Genomic DNA, 27,373 nt, shown 5'->3' with positions numbered 1-27,373 from the left:
AGAAACCCTGTGTGGTTGTTACTACAGTTGTTGTTCAGTCATTTCAGTCATATTCAACTTTCCATGATCCCATTTGGGATTTTCTTGGCAAAGATACCAGAGCAGGCTGCCATTTCCTTCAGCTCATTTGACAGATGTGGAAACTGAGACAAACAGAATTAAATTAATTACCCAGGGTCACCCAACTAGTAAGTGTCTGAGGCTAGATTTGAACTCAGGAAGATTAATTACTCTTGCTGACTCCAGGCCTGGCATTCTATCTACAGCCCCACCTTGCTGCCCCTGAGAAACCTTATACATTGTGCTATTTAGTAAGCTGTAAACCATAGATTCATTGAATTCCAGCACTCAAAGGGACCTCAGAGGTCATCTAACCTCATATCTACCTGAAGTACAAATTCTTTCTACAATGTCCCCAGCAAAGAGTCGTCCAATATTTCCTGGAACACAGAGAGATCAATTCCTTTAGAGTGAGATTTTACTTCACTTTGGGGCAATTCTAATTCTTGGGAAGTTCTCCCTCATATTGAGTTGACATTTGTCTTTCTGTAAGACAAGTCTAATTCCCCTTCCACATGATCGCCCTTCAAATATTGATTGTTTCCCCTAAGCCATGTTTAGGTTCAACCTGTAGTGTACCATTCTTTGTTTTATTTCCTCTGTGAATTTTTCTCTAATGTTAGCAATATGTGTCTTTTCATATGAACACGAACAAGAAAATATGTATTGCATGAAAACATATGTATGTCCTATATCATAATACCTGCCATCTTGGGGAGGAGAAGGGTGGAAGGGAGGGAGAGAACATGGATCACAAAATGTTAGGAAACAATTGTTGAAAAATGTATCAACATGTAATATGGAAAAATTAAAATTAAAAAAAATTTAAATAAATTCAATATGTAATTTGGATTCAGGATGGAAGTAGGCAGGAAAATACAGATGGCCCCCTTAAGTGTTCTCCATGTTCTCCTGTATCTCCTTGGCTTCATCTGTACCAATTTAAAAAGTAAACATTTTACTAAAACTTCAAAACACCCCTGCTGAACTATTGACACTTTTTATCACCAGTTGCATGATCTTAGACAAGTCACTTCAGTCTCATGTAAAGAATTTCATTATCTATCAAATAAGAAACTCTTGCTCAGGCAAAGTCTCTGAAGACCATAAGTTTTAGGGAAGATGCCAGGCTGCATTGGTAGGAGGATTTTCCCCATTAGAAGTACCCTAAACCAATTAAATTAAAAGTAAAAAATAAAAAATTAAGGTAGCTGAATTAACTAACAAGCCCTCTCTATTTGTTATCCAGTCATTTCAGTCATGTCTGATTTTTTTGTGACCTCATTTAGGTGTTTCTTAGCAGATACTCGAATGGTTTGCCATTTCCTTCTCTAGCTCATTTTATAGATGAAGAAACTGAGGCAAAGAGGGTGAAGTGCCTTGCCCGGGGTCAACCAGCTAGTAAGTATCTGAACTCAGGAAGATGAGTGTCCCTGATTCCAAGCTCAGTGCTCTGTCCACTGTGCCACCTTCCTCTCCATTATTGACATACAAATAAGTAACACAGTATGGTAGCCATCTCTGCTCCATTCTTTCTCCTTCTCCCATCACACCATCCTACTACACTCCTGGAGCCAGCCATGCCCATTTCTTTTTGAAGCATCCTCAGACTTTACTACTTAGCTTTAACTCAGCTAGCTGAGATGTGACTATGGAGAGAAAGAAACAAAGCGGCATTATGGATAGTGGGTTTCAAGCACTGAATGGTATAGAACTAGAAGAAATACCAGGGACTGTTTCAACCATTCATTTTATTTTTCATGAACCAGTTGCTTGCAGTAAGCCTCTGGTACGCAATGTTTTCCTATTCATTTTTCTGCCATATCTAGAGAGAAGTAGAAAGGTATGGGTGTAGGAGCTGAATTAACCATAACTATTAATATAAACTGTGCTGCAAAAAATCAATTAAGTGACTTGCTCTAAGTCACAATTTGGGAGAGAGCAGAGATTTGGAGTTCAATTCTCTGCTTACCTTTAGCCTAAGACTCTAAGGACCCTTCCTGACATCTTTAGGAAATGGCAGCTTTTTCAGGGGGCGGGGGAGAGTCCCAATCATAAAGACTAAGTCAATTGAAGCAAAAAGGGGAATGGAAAAAAGGGATAACTTAAAGGAGAGTAATTGGATAAGATAAAAGAACGGACTTTCCCGAAACTGTCTGCTCACTTCCTTCATCTGTCACTGTGCAAAAAGGCACGCAACATAAAAGTGTGCTGCAAGAGGGATTCTAAAAACCAGTCATTAGATGTGTTGCCAGAAGATGAGTAGAAATCACAGCTAAGACACATGGGCAAGATATAGGGCAAAACTGAGCAATTGACCAGGGAGTCCATGCCACAGTGGTAGCCCAGGGCAACAGGGAAATCTCCAGCAGTCATCAGATGCTAGATTTCACTTGGCCACCGCCGAAGAAAGAGATGCTGTCCTGGGTAGATGCCTATCTTCCTTTCCCCCTTTCATGACTTTGATATGGGTTCTATTTGATAATCCTTCTCTACAAATGGCTTCTGGACAGAGATGTCCTCACAGCCTTAGCCAATCAGGAACTTTAATGATGTCTTTTTTGGTCTCTATTCTAATCATTCAGGAAGTGTTCTTAACTCTATTAGGTGAGCATGTGGTATTTGGGGGTCAGCTGAGGCTGGAAAGATGGTAAGAATCTTAATGGGACTGGCAAATGAGCCTTTTCAATAAAGTTATGAATTTTTAGTAATAATCCTCATTCTTCCCCTCTACCAAGTGAAGTAAAATAGAACCTAAGCTGGTTTCTAAAGCACCATGGGAAACCTCCTGCTTGTAGAACACTCCCAGCCCAGCATTATTACCAAACCTCTCTCTTATTCTTTAGAAGATTCATAATGCCCTTATTTTAGGCCAAAAAAATTCCCCATTCATAAAGAGTTATTTCATCCAAGCTATTTCATTACTTGTTCAGGATTTGTACAAGAAAAGGAATTAGAAAATGGTAAATTAAAGGGAAGTTACTGAAGAAAATCATTAGCAAAAAGTATATGAAGTATGTCCCCAAAGTCATTAAACCATTCACATCTTTTGACTTAGCAATATAACTATGAAATGGCCAACCAGAGTCCCAAAGGACTCTTGGGGAAGCATGCTATCCACCTCATGCCAGAGAGGTGATGGACTCAAGGTACCAAACTGAGAAATAAATTTTAGGGCATAGCTACTGCAGGAATTTACTTAGCTTGAGTATGCACATTTACTACAATAGTTTTATGAGGTTTTTTTTTCCCCCCATCTTGGCAGGGAGGTGGGGAAATGACAAAGGAAGAAGGTAGCAGTCAAGATTTTTTTTAAATGGGGGGGAGAAAAGAGGGTCATTAACACATTTTTGTTTTTAAACCTTTACCTTCTGTCTTGAAATCAATACTGTTTGGTTCCAAGACAGAAGAGTGGTAAGGGCTAGGCAATGGGGGTTAAGTGACTTGCCCAGGGTCACACAGTTAGGAAGTGTCTGGGGTCAGATTTGAACCCAGGACCTCCTATCTCTAGACCTGGCTCTCAATCCACTGAGCTACCCAGTTGCCCCCTAATGTATTTTTAATGGACAGAAGAGAACAGAAACTTGGAAAATGATCTGTTGAATTTAATATATACTCAAAAGGAAAACCAATCTGCAAGTAATAGGGATTCATTTTCATGTAAAATATCCATTTTTCTGTTTGACTTTCTATGTAAATTATGCTTGGGTTTTTTGTTTGTTTGTTTGTTTGTTTTTTAAGCCCAGACTAAGAAAAATCAAAAAAGTAAATAAAAAGAAAGTATATAGCCTCTTTCCTCAAACTTTCCCATTCTAATTGCTTTCTATTCCTTCCCTTCATCTCTCCCCTATTTTTGATGGCTTTGTCTCAGAACCACAAGAAAAATTATCACATCATTTTTCCCTGATCTATATTGGAGATATTTCTTTTTTTTTGTATAGTTAGCATAATTTTTCTTTTTGAGATGCAGTTTGAGAGGCATGGCAAAGATCTGGGTTCAAGATATTGGAGATATTTCCAAGTCTCTAATCATTTTTTGTGGCCCTCTTTTAGATTCCTTGAAATTTTAACTCCTTCTTTGAAAGAGAAAGGAAAAAAGTATCAGAAAACAATTTTCTATGGACACTTAGCTGATGTGATAGGAGCAAACCCCTTTCTTAGCCGCAGTAGAGCCTTCCATACCGTCAGACCATCCTGAGAGTTCAAAGTGTCTGCAAGCAATAGGACCCCAAAAGCCTCTGTAACATAGTCAGTCACAGTCTTCCTTTTCTTCTCCAGAAACTTTTTCCTAATAAAGTCTCTTAATTTGGAGATTTCTAGAATTTATAGAAAAAACAATTAGGAATACCAGCAGTTTGCTGAATAGAGTCCATCTTAGAATTAGGAATAACAATAACAATAATAGCATTTATATAGTACTTTAAGTTTTGCAATTTTGCTGTTGCTCAGCCGTTTCATTAATTTTAACAACCCTCAGATATTGGTGTTATTTATTATCCCCATTTTATCATTCAGCCATTTCACTCATATCCAAACCTTTGTGATCCCTTTTGGGTTTCTTGGCAAGGATACTGGAGTGTTTGTCATTTCCTTCTCCAGTTCATTTTACAGATGGGTAAACTGAGGTAAATAGAATAAATGACTTGTCCAGAGTCACAAATAGCTAGTAAACATCTGAGGTTGGATGTGAACTCATAAAAATGAGTTTTCCTGACTCCAGACCTGAAGTTCTATCCACTCTGTCACTTAAGGTGCTGTTACCTCCATTTTATAGTTGAGGAAACTGAGGCAGACAAAGGTTAAGTGGCTTGCCCAGAATTATACAGCTAGTGTGTAAGAAGCTAAATTTGAACTCAGGTCTGACTCCAGGTCCAGTGCTCCAACCACAGCAACACCCAGAGGAACACAAACCCATAATTGGGAATCTTGTGACTCCAAACTAAATTTCAAAATAACATCTGCTTCCCAAAGATAGGAGAGGCAAAAATCCTGAGCAGGAAGACTCTGATAGACCTATCTCTGTCCTAAATCTCCAGCAGATCAGAATTCATAAGATATTATACCCAATTTCATTTCAAAGATGGCAACATGGAATAATGGAAAGTACCTTGGCTTTAGGGTCTTAGAACCTGGATTCAAAGACCACCATTGACACTATTTCTGCAGTCTTGGACAATTAATAATTTCTCTGATACTCAACATCCTTATCTGTAAAATGAGTGGAATGAATAAGATGACCCCTGAGGTGTCTTTTGGATTTAAATTGATTATTCTAAGACATGGGCAACTAGGAGTCTTGATACACATGTCCTTAGACCAACCCAAATGGGAAATACCAGTCTTACTTGCCTATCCTTTTCCCAAGCTAGGCAATTCATCACATACAAGTAATGAAATCATTGGAGAGCTGGGTGGTGCAGTGGCTAGAGTACTGGGCCTAGAATCAGGAAGACTCATCTTTGTGAGTTCAAATCAGGCCTCAGACACTAGCTGTGTGACCTGGGCAAGTTGCTTTACCCTATTTGCCTCAGTTTCCTGATCTATAAAATGAACTGGAAAAGGAAATGGCAAACTATCCCAATGTTTTTTGCCAAGAAAACCCCAAATGGTGTCACAAAGCTATAATTAAAAACAAGTGAACAATAACAAAAAGTAAATAGTTAATTCATAAGTTTAACTATTTATTAAATGCCAACTTGTTCAGTCTAGTCAGGCTATGGCCTAGGGAAGGCACAAGGTTGAAATCAGATATAATCTCTATCTTTATGCAATCTATAATGTAGATTAGGGGTTGGCAAACCATGGCCCACAGACAGAATTCAGTCTGCTGTCTGTTTTGTATGATCTAAGGGCAAACTTTCTAGTCTCTTGGCTCTGAGACCAGTATATTCTTTCCATCATTTCCTGTTGCCCCTAACCCAGCTATGCAAGGATCGTAATCTCAAATTATTGTGGGAAATGATACAACAGCAATGCAAAAAGATATTATTTTTTGCCAATAAGTGAAGAAGCTACGACATGATAGTTTGATGGGATATATGATAAGAGAGAGAGGGGAAAAAACCCACTAAGGGTCAAGCTTAACCTAGGTAGGTGAAGAACTTGAGAAAAAAAAAGGGAAAAATTTCCTGTTACCAGTCTCTTCCTCATTGAGTAACTCCTGCCGCCAATACTCCTGAGCACTGACTGTGTATACCAGATCAGAAGCTTCTAGAATCTTGGAGTCAGTAGGCAATATTCTCTGGAATGAAAGAGATACACACTGAATACAGCAAGAAGCCAATGGACCTTACAAGACCCTCTAGCAAATCCTAACAACTCACTTCTTAACTCTTTAAGCATTCTCTGAGAGACAAGACTGTAGCAAGGTGAAGGGTTTCAGTAACAACAAATCATGAAGTTATTAAAAATGTATTCAAGAGCTGATGCCAATAAGCAAAGTGTTCATGGATCAGACTTATCTGGATATATTTCTAATAGTTCACATGGTTGATAAATACTGAATCTATTGGATTGGGTGAAAATTTGTTGGGCTTAGAAATTGTACTTTCAAAGAAATGAAGCTGCAAACTGGCAGATAGGCTAAAAAGGTGCTCTTGAATCTCTAAGGCCTCCTTTTACAATCTGAGTAAGTTTGGACTGAGGGTTCTGGGAAGAAGAAGGTTTGACTTAAAGTCAGGAAGCACTTTCAAATCACTTCTTCCTGGACAATTGTGTAACTGCTGTTTCCATTATCTTTGTAATTGGACTTGTAATCTTATGTAAAAACTTTTGCAGTCTCCTTTCTTTGAAGGATACCCTGTGTCAATATGGAATTTAGAAACCCCAAACTTATAGCCTAGTAAGATCAGATAAACCCCAAGCTTTGGAGTCTCCAGCTTATCAACTAGTCCTAAAACTTGGGGTTCATCAGATCTTATTAGGCTACAAGTTTGGGGTTTCTCGATTCCAGGTTGACACTTGCAACCCCCAAAAGATGTGAATGATATAATAAACGGATCTGAGACAAGTTATCTCTCTCTCTCAGTCTTGTCTCCTAGACACTGGACACCACACTACAACTTTCTCTGTGTCTCTTGTCTGTCATTTTCCCTTTGTGCTTCCTTCCCCACTTTTAAACCCCTTCCCATTTGTTTTCCCAGTCTTTGGCTTCCCCCCAGGTGATTGGAATCCATGCATGGATTTTTGGAGAGGCTGGACCTCTTCACCAGGATGGGGCAGTTGGAGTCTTGTCCCAGGGTAAGAAATTTTGAGTAATAACAACACCATCTTGGGAGCACTTCTTCCCCTCTCCAACTCCCCTCATGCCAACCTAGCATGCTTATTTCCCTCAGTAGCCACCCTTTCAGAGGATAGAAATCTTGAGGTATCCCCAGACTATACTTCCTCTCCCAAGGAAAGAATTATATTCTGACAGGAAAGGTATATACCAAATACTCTTTCTCTAGTTATTTATGCCTGGGGTAAGCCTAGCTATTGGGCCATTCAGCCCAAATCAGGCATGTCATTCAGCTGGTGGCAGCTAAGCCATTCTGAATTGCTGGCAGAAGGTCTAAGAAGAAATAATCAATCTGCATGAATATGGCTGGTCCTGGGCAACCTTTCCCAATGACAGGGAATGGAGTTCAGTCATGGAAGAACATGGATGCAGCTGTGGGGACAAAATGGCAGGGAACATCTTCACTGCTCTCTCATCCCTCTTTAGTTGTACCCGGGGTCCTGGGTCTTGTCAACATGGAATCTAGAAACCTCCAAACTTGTAGATCTGAACAACCCGCCACCGCCAAGCTCAGTTAGCTTGAAAGTGGAAGACCTCAAGGTTGACCTTGTCCGTGAGAATTCCTCCTGAGAGGGAAATCCCAACTTCACAAATTTCAGACAAACAATAGACCTCAAAGTATTTTAGGTGGAGTTAGCAGTCTTAATCTGAAGTGAAGAGCCCTCCTTTTGTCCGGGTAGTTCCTCCCCTTATGTCAAAGTCCTTTCCAAGGTAGTCCAGTCCTTGGCTGGATCTTTCCCTTTTGTGTCCATTGTAAAGCATCAGCTTCCTCTCCCTGATAATCCTGTCTAGGACTCCTCATTTTCTTTGGAGCCATGAGAAATCCAGTCAAATATACTCTCCCAGCCTCAGTTTCCTTAAAAGGCATATAAGTTCCCCAAATTCTTTTATTCCTTGGAGCTATCAATCTATCTCGGTTGGCACTCCCAGGGGTCAGTAGCCAGAGTGGCCAGAGTGGCCAGGCTCTGTGTGGGTATTGAGCTCACAACTCTATGTGGAAGCCTTGAGGAAAAGCACTGAATCCCCCTCCTAATTAAAGACTGCTTTTTCTGACTATATAATAGCTCTGTGTTTTTTTTTTCCAATTTAATGTTCTAGAGCAGCATTGGACGCAAACTTAGACCACTCAGTAGATACTCAAAAGGAAGAAAGCATTCCACGTGAGCTCCGGATTGCCTTCCCTGGAGAGACCAAAAGAACCAAGGTTGTGCACAATAATACTGAGTGAGATACAGGAGAAAGTAGAGAGAATTCAGATCCGTGCAGCCCAACTGCAGCCATTTCAAAATGTCCCCTGGCTATCTGCTCCCATATAGAACACGAATAATAATAGTTAGCATTTATTGAGTGTCTAGTATGGGCCAGGCACTATGCCAAGCACTTTGCAACTATTATTTCATTTGATACTCAAAACAACCCTGGGAGGTAGGTGCTCTTGGCACAGGCTTTGTACCACCAGAAATTCAGGCAAACTATCATCAGGGAAATTCCTCTGCTCCCTTAGGCCCGCCCAACCCAAACTCTGACTAGAGGATTACCCTCCTTTCATTGTCCCATGGAATTGAGATGGACCAAGAGACACACATCTCACTCTTTTGCCCTCCAAATCTCCAGAACCACCCCTTCCTTCCAGTAAACCTTCCCCCAGCCCCTTGCTCCAGAGTCACTTCCTCACTGTTGTAGAGAGTATAAAATCCCCAGAATGGATGTCCTCCCGTGGAGCAGCTTTTCCCCCTAGGAGGCAGGCTTCCACCTATGCTGCCCTCCTGGTCAGATTCAATATTACTTTCCAAATTAATAAATTTCTGTTTTTATTTTTGAGCTAATTTCAGTCTTGCATTCTTACAAAGGTATCCTACCTGAACCCCAGGGGTTCATCCTCTGTACCCCACAACACTATTATTATTCCCATTTTTACAGGTGTGAAAACTGAGGCAAACAGAAGTTAAGTGACTTGCCCAAGATCCAATAGCTAGCATCTACATTCACAAGTCTTCCTGACCAGAGCCTTGGCTCTCTATCCACTGTGCCACTTAGCTAACTTTGAAAACCTCAAAAAAAAAAATGGGCTGATCAGACAATGTTACACCAGCACTGAAGATAATGCAAAGGTATTTATTTTTTTCCATCTTATTTATTTATTTTTTAGAATATTTTTCCATGTTTACATGATACATTTTCTCTCCTTCTCCTCTTCCTTCCCCCCTCCCAGAGCTGACAAGCAATTCTACTGGGTTGTACAAATGTTGTCATTTGATACCTATTCCCAGCTTACTCATTTTTAATGTAAAACTATTTTTAAGTTTCCTCTAACCAAGTGTAGCTAACGCTCCTAATGCTCATCTCTGGTGTGTGGCCCCAGAAGTATTTCTCTCAAGCCCCACCCACCTCTTTTTTTTTATAAGACCTTTATCTTCCGTCAATACAGTGTATTGGCTCCAAGGCTGAAGAGTGGTAAGAGTTAGGCAATGGGGGGTGGGGGGAAAGTTAAGTGACTTGCTCAGGATCACACACTAGGAAGTGTCTGATGTCAAATTTGAACCCAGGACCTCCTGTCTCCAGGCCTGACTCTATCCATTCTGCTACCTAGCTGCCCCTCTATTCATCCCTTATTAACTTTACCTCTGAACGAGTCTTACAAAGCCCTAAAGTGATGATGTCTCATACTAGAGACTTTCGTCTAAGGCTATGGGACAAGAACACATCTACATCTACATTTTGCATCTGATTCTTGTGGAGATCATGGATCTCAATGAATGATGGCTAAGCCACGCCATTCCCAATGGGCCACTGTAGCTGTTGTAAACGATGGCACACAATACAAAGTTTGTATAGGTTTTTCAGTAAACAAACAATATTCATTCACAATACCCTCTATCCCACCTCATCCCCACTTTACCTTTAAAAGAAATATTTAGGGGAAATATCCTAAATTAATTAAATAAATTTAAAAATATTTAAAAAGAAAATACCAGAAAAGACATATTTGGTTGTTACAGAGGAATTGTGAGTCAATGTGAATTCCCCCAGTATATTTTTTTCTCCGAGACAAGCCTGCAGAGACTTTGAGGGGAAAGTTCCCTTGCTACTAACAGTTTTTTTTAATCATTTCCTCATAGTCCCATAGTCTTGCTACTACAAATAAAAGCAACAACCCTCTAAGGAAGAGATTATTTTGAGAAAAAAATGAGATATCCCCAGAATATCACGGTAGGGGGAGAAGGTATTGTGTTGAAGAAGGATTATTTTACAATCGAGAAAAAACAGGCAATATTGGAACTTACCCTCAGTTTTTCCTTGAGAGTCCTGTTATTCTGTTGATTCACAGCTTCGTTTCTTTCCAAAATTGCCTCACGCTGACTTTCAAACTCCCACTAGATGGTTAGAGGAAATGAAAGTAAGTTAATAATCATTATTATAAATAGTTATAGTGTAGTATTTATTATTTAAATTGTTTCATTTGTATATATCAATTACTTAATGTTAATGATAATATATTATTAATTATCATATAATTGTGCTATGTGGTTATACATAATCATATTTTATTATAATAATAATATTATTATTAGGGGTATATCTGTGGTACAGTGAATGGGCCTTGAGTCAGAAGATCTGAGTTCATATCCAGCCTCAGGCATTTACTAACTTAGGCAAGTCACAACCTCTCTTACTTAGCTTAAGGTTTTTTAACTATAAAATGGGGATAATCATATCTGGTACCTCATAGGATTGTTATAAGGATCAAATAAGATAACATACTTTGAAAAAAAATAGATAAATACTAGCTATTGTAATTAAGTATGTTAAATAATAATTACTTCCATTTACATGGTATTGTTAAAGTTATTTCAAGGTCATATAGCTAGAAAGTATCTAAGGGTGGATTTGAACTCAAGTCTTCTCAGTATTCTATCCACTAGGCCATAGCTATTCTTTTGGCACTGAACCAGATCCATAATTGAAAAGAAAAGGACCTAGGGCAACTAGGTGGCTTGGTGGATAAAGAGACAGACCTAGAAACAGTAAGTTCTGAGTTCAAGTTTGGCCTCAGATACTTCCTAGTTGTGTGACCCTGGGCAAATCACTTAAGCCCAATTTCCTAGGCCTTATTGCTTTTCTGCCTTAAAATCTTAATATCAATTAATATCAATTCTAAGACAGAAGGTAAATGAAAGAAAAGAAAAGGAACTGAATAAGAAAAGAAAAGAAACTGAATAAAAAAAGAAAAGAAAAGAAAAGGAACTGAATAAGAAAAGGAACTGAACTTGCTTCAAAAATGAGTCAACAAATGGAGTCAGCATGGTTCACTCAATTGCTACTACTACTTGCTATTTTAATCTCCTCGTTTGTTTTCATTTTTGTACCTACACCCTACATGGTACCTGACTCAAAATAGATATTTAATAAACAACTGTTGAATTGCATTGAATTATATGAAGGTTTTCATTTGAAAGGAAATAATTTATACTCACGTTTTCTCCTTTTCTTTCCCTAAAAAAAAAATGACAAACAAAAGAAAAATCTATTTAGTAACACATTATAGTTTTTAGTATGTGCTAAAGTAATAACTTGGCAGAACTTCTGGATTTTGAATTAGAAAACCCGAGTAAAAATCCTGGCTCAATCACTGACTTACCTGTACAACCCTGGGCATATAACTTAAAGGCTTTGGGCCTCAATTTCCTTAACTATAAAATGCAAGGATTGGTTTAAATGGCCCCAAGCTCCCTTCTGACACGGGCAGGGTCCACAGTTTCCCAAAAGGTAGCCAAAGATCAGTCAAAATAAATAACAAATGGAAGATAGCTTAATCATTATGGCCATGGGACTGCTTTGCATCTGATAGCTGCTCCACCATGCCCAGGCTTGGTTTTTATTTTTATACCCATTTTCTTGGCACTCAAATACATTACCTAACATACATGTTCAAAGAGAGATAATTGAAAAAGTGATACATTAACTTTTAACAAATCACTTGATTAGCATTCTATATTCTTATGTTGTAATTACAGACAGTATACAAGATAAATGATTTTGTCACAGGTGGCTTAATTTTCTCATTACCCTGTGAGAAGTTTTAAGCTTACAAACAATCAAGGAAAATTACTTATTGCTCTTAATAAAATGGAATAATTAATCAATAATTCTTAAAAGACAATTCAATAATCATATCATTGAGGTTGAGGGGTACTGGGAACACAATTCCAATTTAGACTGATCATTTCTCAGGGTTCTTACTAGGGAGTTCCTGAGTTACTGATTTGTGTAATCGAGTCACTGAGGCATACTGAAGCTTGATGTACTTGTACTTATTGTATGGGCCTCCATGATTGATTTGTGTGCTGGCTTCATGAGAATAGGTTTCTGTGAGTAGGAAAGTTTTGGGCTTGGCCTGTAGCTGTGGTTTTGCTGGGAATTATGTACCTAAATAAAAGTTAATCCATGATAGTCGTTTTGGGGTTGGGTTTAAGGATCTGATCTTTTTGGTGATGTTTTAGAGAATTAGGGTATAGGTGTTTTGCTCTTGCATTATTTCTTTTGAGACTAGGGGGAATAATAATCATGCCAATTCATAGGTAAGGGGCATTGATGAAAGAGGTCATGTAAAGGGAGTTGGGTAGGCAATCACATATCGCCAAGGACCACTCTGTAGTCTCCCCAGCTACCATGCATAACTCTGTCAAGGCATCGTGGCCTAATGGCTCCCAGCAGGTTTTTATCTGTGATCCTAAACAAAGAAGGACAAACTCCTCCAACAGGAAAGACCTCAAGAGACCAACCACTTCTCTTCTGCACCATTTGGCTCTGGATAAACAATAAGCTGTGTCCTTTAGGTTGTAAGCTTCTTGAGGGCAAAGATTGGCTTTCTTTTTTACCAACTTTATCCCCTAGCTCTTAGCACAATTCCTGGCTTATAGTAGGTGCTGAATAAATGATTATTGGTTTGGATCCAATGTGACCATTCTTTCTCTTCAAAATACTGACCCAGGGTCCTGATGACTAAAAAAATTATAAGGAGCTTTGAGAACTTTTAAAAAGTGTTGATATAGGGAAGAGTGAGTAAGAAAAAGCAGTAGAGTTGGAGAGTAAGGAATATTCTCAAGAAATATATTATTTAGAGTGTGGAACAATTTGGATCCAGTTGAACACAAGAATAAAAGGAAAATTTAAATGGAAGCAACCATTTCTCAGAAGTAACTTCCCCCAAAATATTACATTTTTGGTGTCCATATTATTTAATAATAGGTTCCTAAAAAGTTGTGTGTAAATAGTGTTTGGAAAATAGTATTTATATTGTGCCATATGAAATAGAAAGTATGAACAACTGAAGAAAGCTTCAGAAGGCTTACATGAATTGATAAAAAATGAAACAAACAGAACCAAGAGAGCAATTTACATGATGATCACAATAATGTAAAGGAAAATAACTTGGAAGACTTTAGAATATGTTAGGATATTACTGCTCTGTAAGAAAGGATGAATATGATGAATATACAGAAACATGGGAAGACATCATCATCATCATGCCCAACATTTATATAGCACCTTAAGTTTTGCTCAGCTTTTTATAATTTTATATTTTATCTTATTTGGGGTGTTATATTTCTTGACTTCCCAGAAGGGTAGAAGGAAGGAGATCATTTGGAACTGAAAATAAAAATACAAAAAATTCAAAATAAAATTTTAAAATTACAATCCTATGAAAAAATTGTTTCATTTTGTGCTCACAACCCTGGGAGATAAATGCTATTTATTATCCCCATTTTATAGATGAAGAAAGTGAGGCAACCAGTGGTTAACTAATAGTGCCTGAGGCTAGATTTGAATTAAGGTCTTCTTTACCTGGGGATAGCTAGGTAGTAGAGTGGATAGAGCACTGGCCTTGGAATCAGGAAGACCCTTTTCCCAAGTTCAAATCCCACTTCTGACACTTACTGATTGTGTAACCTTGTGTGATGACAGCTTAGCCATCTGTAAAATGAGCTGGAGAAGGAAATGGCAAACTACTCCAGCATCTTTGCCAAGAAAACCCCAAATGGAGTTAGAAAGAGTCAGACACAACTAAATATGATTGAACAACAACTTAACTCTAAGACTAAGACTATCCATTATAAGCTCTATCCACTGCACCATCTAGCTGTCAAATGAAACAAGAAGCATCAGAAAAACATTTTGTACACAATGAGTACAATAATGTAAATGGAAAGAACAATTGTAACTTAATTATGCTACAGTATAATGATTAAGCTTGACCCCAAAGAAGAGATTGGATAATGTATTTCCCTCCCTTCTCTACAGAGATGGGGGACTACTACAAGTTTGGAACATTTCATAGAATTTTATCTATAATATAACATGCAATATGTATTACATGAGGACTTGAGTAATTTTCTGTTTAGGGTTGTCCAATATTTTAACATCTTTTTTAGCTTTGTTTAGCAGTTTATTTAACATTTTATTTAAACATTTTGTCTTTTTGTTCTTTATTACAAGGCATCGCTCTTGGGAAGGGACATAGGGAGAGTTATATTGGAAAAAGTAGGTGATATAAAAATAAAAGATAACAAATTTTTTAAAAAGATTATGAATCAACATAAAAGTGCTCTAAATCATTCTTGATTGGAGAAATGCAAATTAAAACAACTCTGAAATACCACCTCACATCTATCAGATTGGCCAGTATGGCAATAAAGGAAAATAACAAATGCTGGAAGGGCATGTGGGAAAATTAGGACATTAACTAATGCATTGCTGGTGGAATTGTGGACTGATCAAACCATTCTGGAAAGCAATTTAGAACTAGACGCAGAGTTTTTAAATTGTGCATATACCTTTGATCCAGCAATACCACTACTAGGTCTATATCCCAAAGAGATTTTTAAAAAGGGAAAAGGTCCTACATATTCAAAAATATTTATAGCAGTTCTTTTTGTGGTGATAAAGCATTGGAAACTGAGGGGATGCCCATCAATTGGGGAATGTCTGAACAAATTGTGATGGAATACTACTGTGCTATAAGAAATGATGAGGATGATTTAAGAAGAACCTGACAAGATTTTCATGAACTGATGCAAAGTGAAGTGAGCAAAACCAGGAGAACATTGTACACAGTAATAGCAATATTGTATGATAAACATTTATGAATGACTTAGCTATTCCTAGCAATAATCCTTAAGGACTCATAATGAAAAATGTCATTTGCCTCCAGAGAAAGAACTGATAGAGCCTGATTGCAGACTGGGACACATTATATTTCAGTTTCTTTTTTTCTCTCTGTGTTTTCTCACAAAATGACTAATATGGAAAGATAATTTACAAATCAGAAAGCTTACCGTCTCAGAGAAGGGGGAGATGAGGGAGGGAGGGTGGGGGCAAATTTGGCTCAAGCTCTTTTAAAAGGCTAAAAACTGTCTTTTCATATAATTGAGGAAAATAATAAAACATTTTTTTAAAAAAGACAATTCAAGGGATAACTATATCTGGCAACTAAGAACCAAAACTGCCAAGAAGAGCAGACCTTGGGAGGCCAGCTAAGAAAATCTCCAGCAAAGATCTTTTTTTTTGCCTGGTGGAAAGCTGAGGGAAGGACTCCAAGAGGAGAGAAAAGTCATTGGAAACTGTGATTCTTTGGTCACAAATGCCTCACAGATATTATATGTATTTTTTTGGAGAGGGTACCCTGTGCTTATGGGGGAAAGATTCCAAACACTTTGTCATTTTTTTTTAAGAACCCTTACCTTCCGTCTTAGAATCAATAATGTGAATTGGTTCTAAGGCAGAAGAGTGGTAAGGGCTAGGCAATAGGGATCAAGTGACTTGCCCAGGGTCACACAGCTGGGAAGTGTCTGAAACCAGATTTGAGCCCAGGAACTCCCATTTCCAGGGTTAGTTCTCAATCCACTGAGCCACCCAGTTGCCCCTTCATTATTTTTTTTTAATATGCCACCTTAGTAAATGCCTTTGCTCAGGGTAAAAGGTTAATCACATAAATCAATTTAGGGCTTTAGCTATCATTTTAGGAACAGGTACCTATAACCTATTACTCTTAGAATTTAAGTAGTTGGGGGCAGCTGGGTAGCTCAGTGGATTGAGAGTCAGGCCTAGAGATGGGAGGTCCTAGGTTCAAATCTGGCCTCAGACACTTCCCAGCTATGTGACCCTGGGCAAGTCACTTAACCCCCATTGCCTAGCCCTTACCACTCTTCTGCCTTGGATCCAATATAGAGAATTGACTCCAAGATGGAAGGTAAGGGTTTAAAAAAAAAAGAAAAAGAAAGAATTTTAAGTAGTTTCCCCCCTGAGAAACCAACCTGCAAATCTTTAAGTACCAAATTAAAGAAACAATCTACATGGAGTACTTACAACACATAGGACACTAGATCTGGAAAGGATCTCAAGAGATCACCTAGTCCAGTCCTCCCCTTTGTAAAGATGAGGAAACTGAGATCTAGTGGGCTTTAAATGACTTCCCCAAAGCTATCAAGTGAGTTAGGGATAAAGCAGCAATTAGAATCAGATTTTCTAAGTTATTTAACTACTATATTTTATATGATGTGTCAAGGAAGTTTATGCCCTCCCACTCCTGAGCAGCTTTACCCGTCTATCAAACATTCCTGACATACCACAGTTGCGCCAGTTTGCATCTGCATAGGTTCCATACATCAATAAAGGTCAAGGTTGGGGGCTCCTAAGGGGAGAATCAAGAAAGAATGGGGGGAGAACAGAGAACAGAACAGAGCAGGCAGGTGAGGAGGAAGGAAGGAGGAAAGAGACTGGCAGGCTAGGCACCACTCGGTCAGGTTATTTAGGAATGTTTGTCTATCCTTCCAATGAACTTTATAAAATATATATCTGGGTAGAAATATTATTTAATTCTTACAATGTTTTAGCAACTTTTTCTCCCAAAAATTTAGAGCTGCAAGGGACCTTAAAGAGCATCTGGTACAAATCCCCTCCATTCATTTTGTAGGTAAAAAAAAAAATCCCAGAGAAGCTGTCACTTGCTCAAAAATCACACAGCCAGAAAAGGAGCAGAGGTAGGATTCAAATTCAGATCCTCTAATTATAAACCCAGGATTCTTTTCATTGTACCTCACTGACCTTCCAAAGAGGGGTAAGTGAGTCTCACAAAGGGAAACCCAAGATCATACCTTAAATATTCTGGTAGGTGAAGTTTATCAGACTTTGTGGCCACCAGGGCAATTTCTTGGCAGACTCCTCTCTGGCAAGCTTTGATACTTTCACAGAGAAGCTCTTCATGGGTTTCCCCTCCAGAAATCTTCTCAATGTCGCTGATCACCCAGATCACAGAACATTTATCAATAGTCTAGAAAGCACCAACAACAGATAATACTTTAACAACAAATGTAGAACACAAAAAGTTAGTTCTTGAGCAATATCCAGGAGTCCAGAAAGCTGAATCTGAGACTCAGACCTATATCTAGGGAGATGCCGGATCCAACTTATTAAATTTTCATTGTGAGCATACATACCTGGGAAATCATCAAGGCTACAAATCAGGGCTTTGTTTATTATTTTGTTGCCTATATAGATTTAAGAGAGTGACAGAGAAAATGTTTATAATGCAGATGAAATTTAAAAGTGTGCCATGCAAATTTTGATGAGGGAGTTATAAAACTGTGTATACTGTTAGATCCAACAATAACACTGTTGGATCTGCTTCTCAATCAAGGAAATCAAGGAGATCAAGGAAAAAGGAAAAGAACCCATGTGTTCTAAAAGGTGGCAACAAACCAGAAATTGAAGGGATGCTCATCAACTGGGGATGGCTGAATAAGTTATGTTTATGATTGTGATAGAATCCTGCTGCATCATAAGAAATGAAAATCAGGGGGCTACTAGGTAGCTCAGTAGACAGAGAACCAGGCCTAGAGACAAGAAGTCCTGGGTTCAAACATGGCCTTAGACATTTCCTAGCTGTGTAACCCTGGTTAAGTCACTTAATCCCCATTGCCTAGCCCATATTGCTCTTCTACCTTGGAAGTGGCACTTAGTATCAATTCTAAGACAGAAGGTAAAGGTCTAAAAAAAAAAGACATAAGGTACAGGTTAATCTTTTGAAAACTTGGAAACACCTACATGAAATAATAAAAGCAAAACAAATAGAACCAAGAGAAAATTATATACAACTACACAATTAACACTTAAAGAATAACTTGTGAATGGCCGTCTCCAGAGAAAGAATTGATAAGAAACATGAAAGACATGATTTATATAATTTTTTTAGTGATACCTTCTGTGCAGGGAGAGGAGGAAGAAGATGATACCTTTAATGTAACATACAAATTAATTAATAAAAATTAATTTAAATATTTTTAAGTGTGTCATACACACATTTGGGGGTTTTGTTGTTTTTTTCTTGGAGAACCATTGTTAAACTGTTATCATCCCTTGGCCCTTTTATATATTTTCTACGTTTGTATATGTGTTCTTGTGAGTCTCTCATATCTTCTATGAGATGAAATAAAGACTATCCTATTCTTTGTAAGTATTTGTTACCTTAAGTACTCATAAGGGAGCTGGTAACCTACACTTTGTGCAGGTGAAAAATTTGCCACACCTGAGCTACATTCCAAGAATCCTCTTAAGTTATGCCCTTATTTTACATAAGGAAGCTTGGGAGATAAATTTGGCTGAGACTCATGCTGCGGGGCTCTTTTTTGGGAGCTTGTGCTTTTGGTAAAGTCCTGCAGGTGTGAGTCTCTGCCTCTCTTTGCTCTTCTCACTTGACTGAAAGAATCCTTTTCTTTTCCCTCTCTTTTGATTTATTATTAAAATCCTATATATTTTTAAATACTAGGAGTATTTATTCATTTTTATTCCTACAATCTTTGGCAACCATGAAGGGACTTCAGAACTAGAGGAACCAGATTTCTTGTCCTGCTGGAGTTTTCCCTCTCCCCTCTTCCCTGTCTCAGAAACCCTTCAAAGCTTTCTCAGGCTCATTGCCTACACCTGCCCAGCAGGAGAGTCAGGGAGCCAGGTCTCTCCCTCACAGAGGCTGTTCCTGCTAACTCCTTCTGCTGTTACTACTACTTGCTTTGCCACTACTGCTAAGGTTTAAACTCCCTGTCCAAACCCCAGCCCAGCAGAGGGGAATCCCTTTTCCCTTTTCAGGGAGATACTGGTCCTCTCTCCTAAGTCCTTTTCCAAAACACCCTACCCAGCTTCCTATACTCCCTCTTAGCTAAAAAACAAACAAACAAAAAAACAACCTCTTCCCACTCCAGCTAAGAGGAGTCCTCACCCCTAAAAGCAGCCCATAATCCTTGACTTAAACCTCCTTATCCCTGCCACTAGAGGCTAATATTGAGCACTCAGTTTTGCCTTTTTGTTGAACTGCTAATAATGAATGCTACTCTACAAGAAACCTTTTTGCCTTTCCTTCAATTGGGAACCTTTAAGTTTTCAGAATGCCTCCTTCTCCTTATGTTGTTAGGAAATTTTCTTTATCAATTCTTAAATATTAAGGCACAAAAGATTGTGATACACAAAATGCAAGCTAAAATACAAGTTGACATTCAATTTCAACTGGACAATTTTAAGCATTCCTTAAATGGTCCAATGGAAAATGAAGATTCCATACAAAAATATATCTGATTTTTCCAAACCTGTTCCTGAACTACCAAAAGAAGAAAATCATATTTCTCCTGAAATAGAAACAAAAGACCCTTTTCCTATATCTTGGATGGAAAACCTCCTCTCATATTGAGCAACTCCTGGCTAAACCTCCCTCCCCTGCCCCTTCTCCCAATGCCCCATCCTTCCTTGACCCTTCTCCCACCCCATGACCAACCCTAGTCCCAAGAAACCCTTGTCCTCCTACCATATAGGTCCCTACCTGTACTACCTCAGTATCCACTCAGACATCTCCTATAAAACCACAACCACTGACCTATTCCTATTAATTCATTTTCCCCTTAAGGGAAGTGCCCACATTATCACCAAATAGGAATGTCTTAACATTCAGACAACATAGACCTTTCACACCCCAGTATATTAAGGAATTTAAATGAGATGTTCCTAGTTACAAAGATGATCCTATCCTGGTAACAAAAAAGATGGCCAATATATTCTTTCATTTTGATCCTTCTTATAAGGAAGTTGAACAATTGTTCCAACTACAATGTGCTAGGGACACCATTCTAAAAGCAAGAATGCTCTGAAAGACCAGATGCTTGGACTAAATTTGAATGCCTTAAACAATCTGATGATGAAATACCCTCCCAATTTATGGATAGACTCATTGAACTGGGAGGTAGGTACCTTGACCTTGATATTTCTATAGAAAGAGATATTAGACATATAAAATGACATTTTATAAACAACTGTTTCAGAGGAGTCCCAGATTATTTTAAAACACATTGCCAAAGTGGCATAAAATGGATATTGATGAGTTGAGGCAAACTGCTGCTTATGTGTTTAAAGGCAATAAAGAAAAACAATAAAAAAACTAATGGTCTACTAGAAAAGATCCAGAAAGAATTAAAATCTTTAACTGAAAGAACTGATAAACAAGAAAAAGGACATGATACTCAACCAGTGGCACTTGCTCCTCTCCAAGAACCTAATTATCGATCCCTAACCTGCAATTTCTGTGGAAAGAAGGATCACATAATGATAAATTAGAGGAATTTCTTCCAAGCAATTGGAAACAATATTCAATGTAATAATAGTTATAGAAAAATTTGTAGAAATAATAACTACAAAAATGATTTCAGAAATCAAAACTTTGGAATTCCCTTTGATTCAGCCATAGCACTGCTGGGTTTGTACCCCAGAGAGATAATAGAGGAAAAGATTTGTACCAAAATATTCATAGCTGTGCTCTTTGTGGTGGCAAAAAAAAATGGAAAATAATGAAGTGTCCTTCTATTGGGGAATGGCTGAACAAATTATGGTACATGTTGGTGATGTGCTCAAAGAAATAATAAACTGGAGGAATTCCATGCAAACTAGAACAACCTCCAGGAATTGATGCAGAGTGAAAGGAGCATAACCAGGAGAACATTATACACAGAAGTACAACTGAACATAATGGACTTCTCTACTAGCAGCAATGCAATTGATCCAGGACAATTCTGAGAGATCTATGAGAAAGAACATCATCCGAAGAATTATGGAAATAGAAACACAGAAGAAAAACAATTCCTTGATCACATGGGTTGATGGGGATATGATTGGGGATATAAACTCTAAATGATCACTCTAGTACAAATATCACTAACATGGAAATAGTTCTTGATCAATGACACATGTAAAATCCAGTGAAATGGTGCATCAGCTATGGGAGTGAGGTGGGGGTGGGGAGGGAAAGAATAAGAATCTTGTAACCATGGGAAAATATTCTAAATTAATTAAATTTAATAAAAAATTTTTAAAAAACAACTTTAGAATTGATAACAATCCTAAGGATATAAATAGGGCAACTGATAACTCAAACAAACTTACCCCACAACAGTATATCCCGAGTGTGGAGCTTGTCCACAAAATACTCAGGGTACTACTGCCTCTCCACATGGGGCAGAAGGTGGTGCCCCTTAGATTCTATTATTTTTGCTGATGTTAACCCTTTTCAGTTTTGTCTCTCCTCCACATAGTACCAAAGAAGAGGAAACAGGTTTTGAATACAGTGCCTGTCTACCCTCTTACTATCTTTATTTGTACCATCCTACTTGTCACATTGATTTTACAGGTTTTTCATAGCCCCATTACCTCTGACTGCTTGCTTTTTATTAGTGTGTAATAACATATAAGGAGCGATTTGGGAACTGAAGTAAAATGCTGTAGCAATATTTGTATACCCCACCTCTGCTTTTGTAGAAATGTAAAGGATGAGACATAGTAGATGTGAAGGTATTCCTAGGGAACATGATACCTCTGGATGATTCCCAAGAGAGAGCATTTCCCATGAAGTCTATTGACTTCTGGATGATATTTTGGACCAAAAGAGTACTTTCATCAGCAGTACAGAGGTTTGTGTTTTAGAATTTGTTGAAACTTATCTCCTCCAAGGTTGCAAGATTTGCTATATGTAAAAGAACTTGTAGCATGTATTTGTTATACAGCAACTCATGTGATTGATTGTACCTTCTGTTGATAATGAATAATTGCCTGTACTGATTTTATTTGACTATTGACTGTGATAAGATTTCCCTATTGTTGGATCTGTATTATTTTGTTGCACTGTATTTGATCCCTCTACTTGAACAAATTGCCCTTGTAGAACACTACATATATTACCTCAAAAAAAAAAAACAACTATATTAGTGACCTATATTGACCTGATGTGCCTCTTATAACATTTTGAGTCCTCTGTAAATTTTTTTTCTCTGGAATGTATTATTACTGCTATAACTCCATTGCTTTATCTATCTCATTTGCACTCACACTATGGATCATGCAAATTAAAGAGGAAATGAATCTTATTTTTTGGCAAGTAGCCTCTATATTTTACCTCTGTAATTGTGAAATATATACAATTTTGATATTTTTTCATTATTGTTTTTCTTCCTGCATGTGCAATACAGTATTTGTTTTTTCCCTCATTTTTTATATTTAAATCACGTCACCAATATTGAAAAGATTTTTTTAACTGTTTTACTTTTTGCAATAGAATTAGCTAAGATGTCCATTTGCCTAACAAATAGATGTGTACCCAAAAAAGCTTTGGAATATTGAAACCTGCTACTAACTTATAGCATGAGACTTTTGCTCAATTAATACGTCTGAATAAAGGGAAAAAAAAATCTGACCACAAAGGAGCACAGAAGTTGACCTGCAAAGTGCCACACAAGGACAAAAGGTAAAAAACCAAACCAATCCTATGGGGATTTATGACATTTTGTGCAAAGAGCACAAGGACTTGATCATGTGTAAGATTCTTGGTTGCAACTGTTTAACATGTGTTAAATGCAAGACTTCCTTGTACCATGCTCTTTATCAAGTATATAACATCATTTTTTCTGGTTTATTATCCTTAAAAGTGAACAAAAGGTTCAAATCAGGGAATGATATTTCCTGTTTGTTTCGAGACTTAATCTTTTTTTTCTATTTTCTTTCATAATGTGACAACTTACTGTAATCCAGACTGCTAAATTGGGTTAGTGAGTGATTGTTGTTGCAGGCTTATGGGACAAGTTGTGATTTGTGAATTTTTTTCCTTTTTCCTAGAATTTTTTCATATTTTTGATATTCTATATTTCACTCAGAGGTTATTTTTTAACTTCTTTGGATTCTTTGATGTTTTTGATAATTGATTCATATGCCTTGTGACTTGACCATGTATCCCTGTGTGATTCATATGTGCCTCCCTATATCCTCCTCAGGGGGGTATGTGTTTTTATTTTGTAATGAAAAGTTTTAAGTTCCTTTTGAGAAAAAAAAATTTTTTTAAGGGTAAGAAATTTGCTGCTTCCCAAAATCCAGGGACTGAACTCCTTATGGAAGATGCCATGGAAATGCTTTTCTGCTCCAGGAGTTCCTGAGCAAAACTGAATGTATAGAATTGAACTTTGGGGAGTTGAATACATTTGTTTATATGTTCTTTGTCAATCACCCCCTAATTGGTTTTGTTCTTGATTCCCTTTTGTTTTCTTTCCCCCAAGTTGTATTTTCCCTGTGTAAAACTGTATGTACCTTAGTTAATTATGTTTAAAATTATCCACTGGGGAGACTGGTCTCCCAAAGGGTCACAGGGGAGAATGTGCAGGTAGAAAATTTGCCACACCTGAGCTACATTCCAAGAATCCTTTAAAATTATGTCCTCATTTTACATAAGGAAGCTTGGGAGATAAATTTGGCCGAGACTCATGCTGCAGGGCTCTTTTTTGGGAGCTTGTGCTTTTGGTAAAGTGCTGCAGGTATGAGTCTCTGGCTCTCTCTGCTCTGCTCACTTGACTCAAAGAATCCTTTTACTTTTCCCTCTCTTTTGATTATTATTAAAATCCTATATATTTTTTAAATACTGGGAGTATTCATTCATTTTTACTCCTACAACTTGTAGAAACATAGATACAAGCTTGGGGCATCTGAGGGATGCAGTGGATAGAGTTACTAGACTTAGAGTCAAGGAAATTCTTCTTCCTGAGTTCAAATCTGGCCTAGATAATCCTGAACAAGTCAGTTTCCACATCGTAAAATGAGCAAGAGAAGGAAATAGCAAATCTCTCCAGTATCTTTGCCAAAAAAACCCAAAAAGGATCACAAAGAGTCAGATATGACTGAAACAAGTGAACAACAAAGATTCGACAAACTAGATAAATGACACAATTGAAGATTTTTCTGAGAAAAATCTGGGGGGAGTATAAAGAGACAAAGAGAGTAACATTGTCATGGAGTGACATCAGAATTTAGGTATCCTTTATGTTTATAGGAGAGGAAGGTAGGAAGGATTACAGAATCACAGAATTTAAGAGTTGGAAGGGACCTGAGTAGCTATCTAGTTCAAATAACACATAAGAGAGGATTAAGGCATTATTGAGGTGGCAAAGCAACAAATAGTCTGAAATGCATTATATGAACTGGTTTTCTTGAATAAAATGAACAGACTTAGACCTATAGATGAGGAAACTGGAGTCCAGAGAAGAATGACTTGCTTAAGGTCTTGTGGGTAGTTTTGAACTAAGGGGAATAGAGCATGGATAAGTTGCAGTAATGCCAAGCTCAGCAGGAGATGAGGAGGAAGAGAGTATTGAGGCAGGGATGGTCTCCTGTCTGAATCTCAGATCGCACTGGTTAGAGGAAAAGCATTTATAACTAAACATCTAGCTGATATCCCCAAACCACAAGTATGCTGAGAAGCAACAGTTCAAATGCAGTGTGGTCAGGACTAGGGAGTTCATTCAGACTGTCCTTTTTGGGGGCTTTTTTCCCCCATCTGGATCAGCTTATTTTTTTGTTATTAGTGGATTCTTAAAAACTACCCAACTGAGTAAGATAAGTGCTCTGTTTGGTTGCATGGTCAAGCCAAAATAACCACAATACTGGCATAAATTAGGTGCCCTCCCTCCAACCTGTCCTCAGCCCTGGAATGCTCTCTCTTCTTCCCTCCAATTCTTGGCACCCCTAGGTTCCTTCAAGGTTCAACTCAAGGACCATTTAAAACCCAATTCCCCAAGCTGATAGTGTTTTTAGGTGAGTCACTTCAGTTCTCCTCTCATCTGTGAAATGAGGAATTTGGATTATATGACCTCTAACTCCCACCAGAAACATTTTTTTTTTATCTTTTGTTGTTCAGTCATTTCAGTCGTGTCTGACTTTTTGATTCCATTTGGGGTTTTCTTGGCCAAGATACTGGTGTGGTTTGCTATTGTCATCTCTAGTTCATTTTACAGGTGAGGAAACTGAGGCAAACAGGGTTAAGTGGCTTGCCTAGGTTCTTGCTTTGTATATATTTTGTATTCACTTATCTATGTACTTGATTCCACCTAGAGGCAGCTAGATGACCCACTACATAGAGTGCTGAAGCCTGGAGTCAGGAAGATCTGAGATCAAATCTATTCTCAGATACTTACTATGTGACCCTGAGCAAGTCACCTCACTACCATCTGCCTCAGTTTTCTCAACTATAAAATGGAGCAAATAATAGCACTTGCCTCTCAGGGTTGTTGGGAGCAATCAAATGAGATAATATTTGTAAAGCATTTAATATCGTGTCTGGCACATAGTAGGAGTTTAATAAATGTTCTGAAAGAAGCCAAAAGGCTTCTTGTAGACAGGATTTTAGTCCAGACTTGAAGGAAGCTAGGGAATCAAGGGGATAGAGATAAGGAGAATCAGCATTCCAGGCATGGGGGACAGACAGAGAAAATGAAAAGTTGGAAGATGGCATGTCATGTTCAAGGAAGAGAAAGCTCAGCAATGTCACCATTTGCTCTAGAATCAAAATCTGAGAGCTAAACGGGACATTAGACATTAAACAGTTGATTCTTCTTGTTTGATAGATAAGAAAATGGAGGACCAGACGCTAACTGACCCTGGCAAGTCACTTACGGTCTCTAACCCTTCAGTTTTCTTATCTGTAATAATGGGCATGATCATTGCACTACCCACCTTCTGGGGCTGTTGTTGACCAAATGAGGTCATGTATGTATAGTGCTTAGTAAGCCATAAAGCCTTATGAAGATGTTTAAGTTGAGAAGCCTTTCAAGAAGTCAGTCTGAGAGTCAGGAAGCTGGAGCTTAAAGATTCCAGGATGCAGAGGAGATATACATCTGCGCTGGTACAGGGAGTTTACTCACTGGGAGGTCTTTACAGCAATGGAATTTCCAATCCCTATCCACATAGGGGTATAGATGCATACAAATATAGGTGTATATAGACACACCGGTAACTATTTGAGTGTTTATATATGTGAGGGTGGCTATGTATATCTGCTATATAAGTGATATCTATAAAATGTGTCATACATGTTTCTATATGTCACATATCATATATACACATCTACATGCCAAGTATGTATGAAATAAACATATAGACCAATATAGCCACCTTTACATGTCACACTAAAGTGGTGTATATACAACTCTATCACAAAGATATCAGATATATACACTCCACTTATCTCATAGATATGATGTAGATAAATATGCATCAGATATACATACCCATATATTTCACACATAAAGGTGAGATATGTATATGATATGTACTCCCATATGTCACATGTAAATGTGATCTATATTTAGATCAGATATATATATACCTATATATGTTACATATGGAGGTGACATATAAATATATATCAGCTACACATACCTATATATGTCACATATAAAAGTCATATTTAAAATATATAGTAGATATATACATCTCCATATATCACATATAAATATAATCTACATAAATGTTTAGGATATATACACACGTGCATATCACATATAAAGGTGTTATATATCAATATATCATATGTATATCAGATATAGACACCTTTATTTGTGGCATATAAATGATATCTAAACATATCAGATAATCATACCCATACATGTCGTATAAAAAGGTGATCTATAT

General features: G+C 37.8%; 1 protein-coding gene across 1 annotated transcript in view; it reads right to left on the bottom strand.

Moving 5' to 3' along the window:
• Positions 1 to 27,373, bottom strand: part of NUGGC (nuclear GTPase, germinal center associated) — a 97,665-nt gene that overhangs the window by 38,976 nt on the left and 31,316 nt on the right. The window contains exons 7-11 of the mRNA XM_016428625.2: positions 17,494 to 17,669; positions 11,815 to 11,833; positions 10,624 to 10,713; positions 6,196 to 6,301; positions 4,243 to 4,376 (exon numbers count right to left, since the gene is read on the bottom strand). Of these exons, the coding sequence (XP_016284111.2) occupies positions 4,243 to 4,376; positions 6,196 to 6,301; positions 10,624 to 10,713; positions 11,815 to 11,833; positions 17,494 to 17,669 (525 nt within the window). The remainder of the gene's footprint in view (positions 1 to 4,242; positions 4,377 to 6,195; positions 6,302 to 10,623; positions 10,714 to 11,814; positions 11,834 to 17,493; positions 17,670 to 27,373) is intronic.

Source organism: Monodelphis domestica, chromosome 1 (assembly GCF_027887165.1).
Source record: "Monodelphis domestica isolate mMonDom1 chromosome 1, mMonDom1.pri, whole genome shotgun sequence".
Lineage (NCBI taxonomy): Eukaryota > Metazoa > Chordata > Mammalia > Didelphimorphia > Didelphidae > Monodelphis > Monodelphis domestica.
This window is presented reverse-complemented; position numbering and strand designations above follow the sequence as displayed.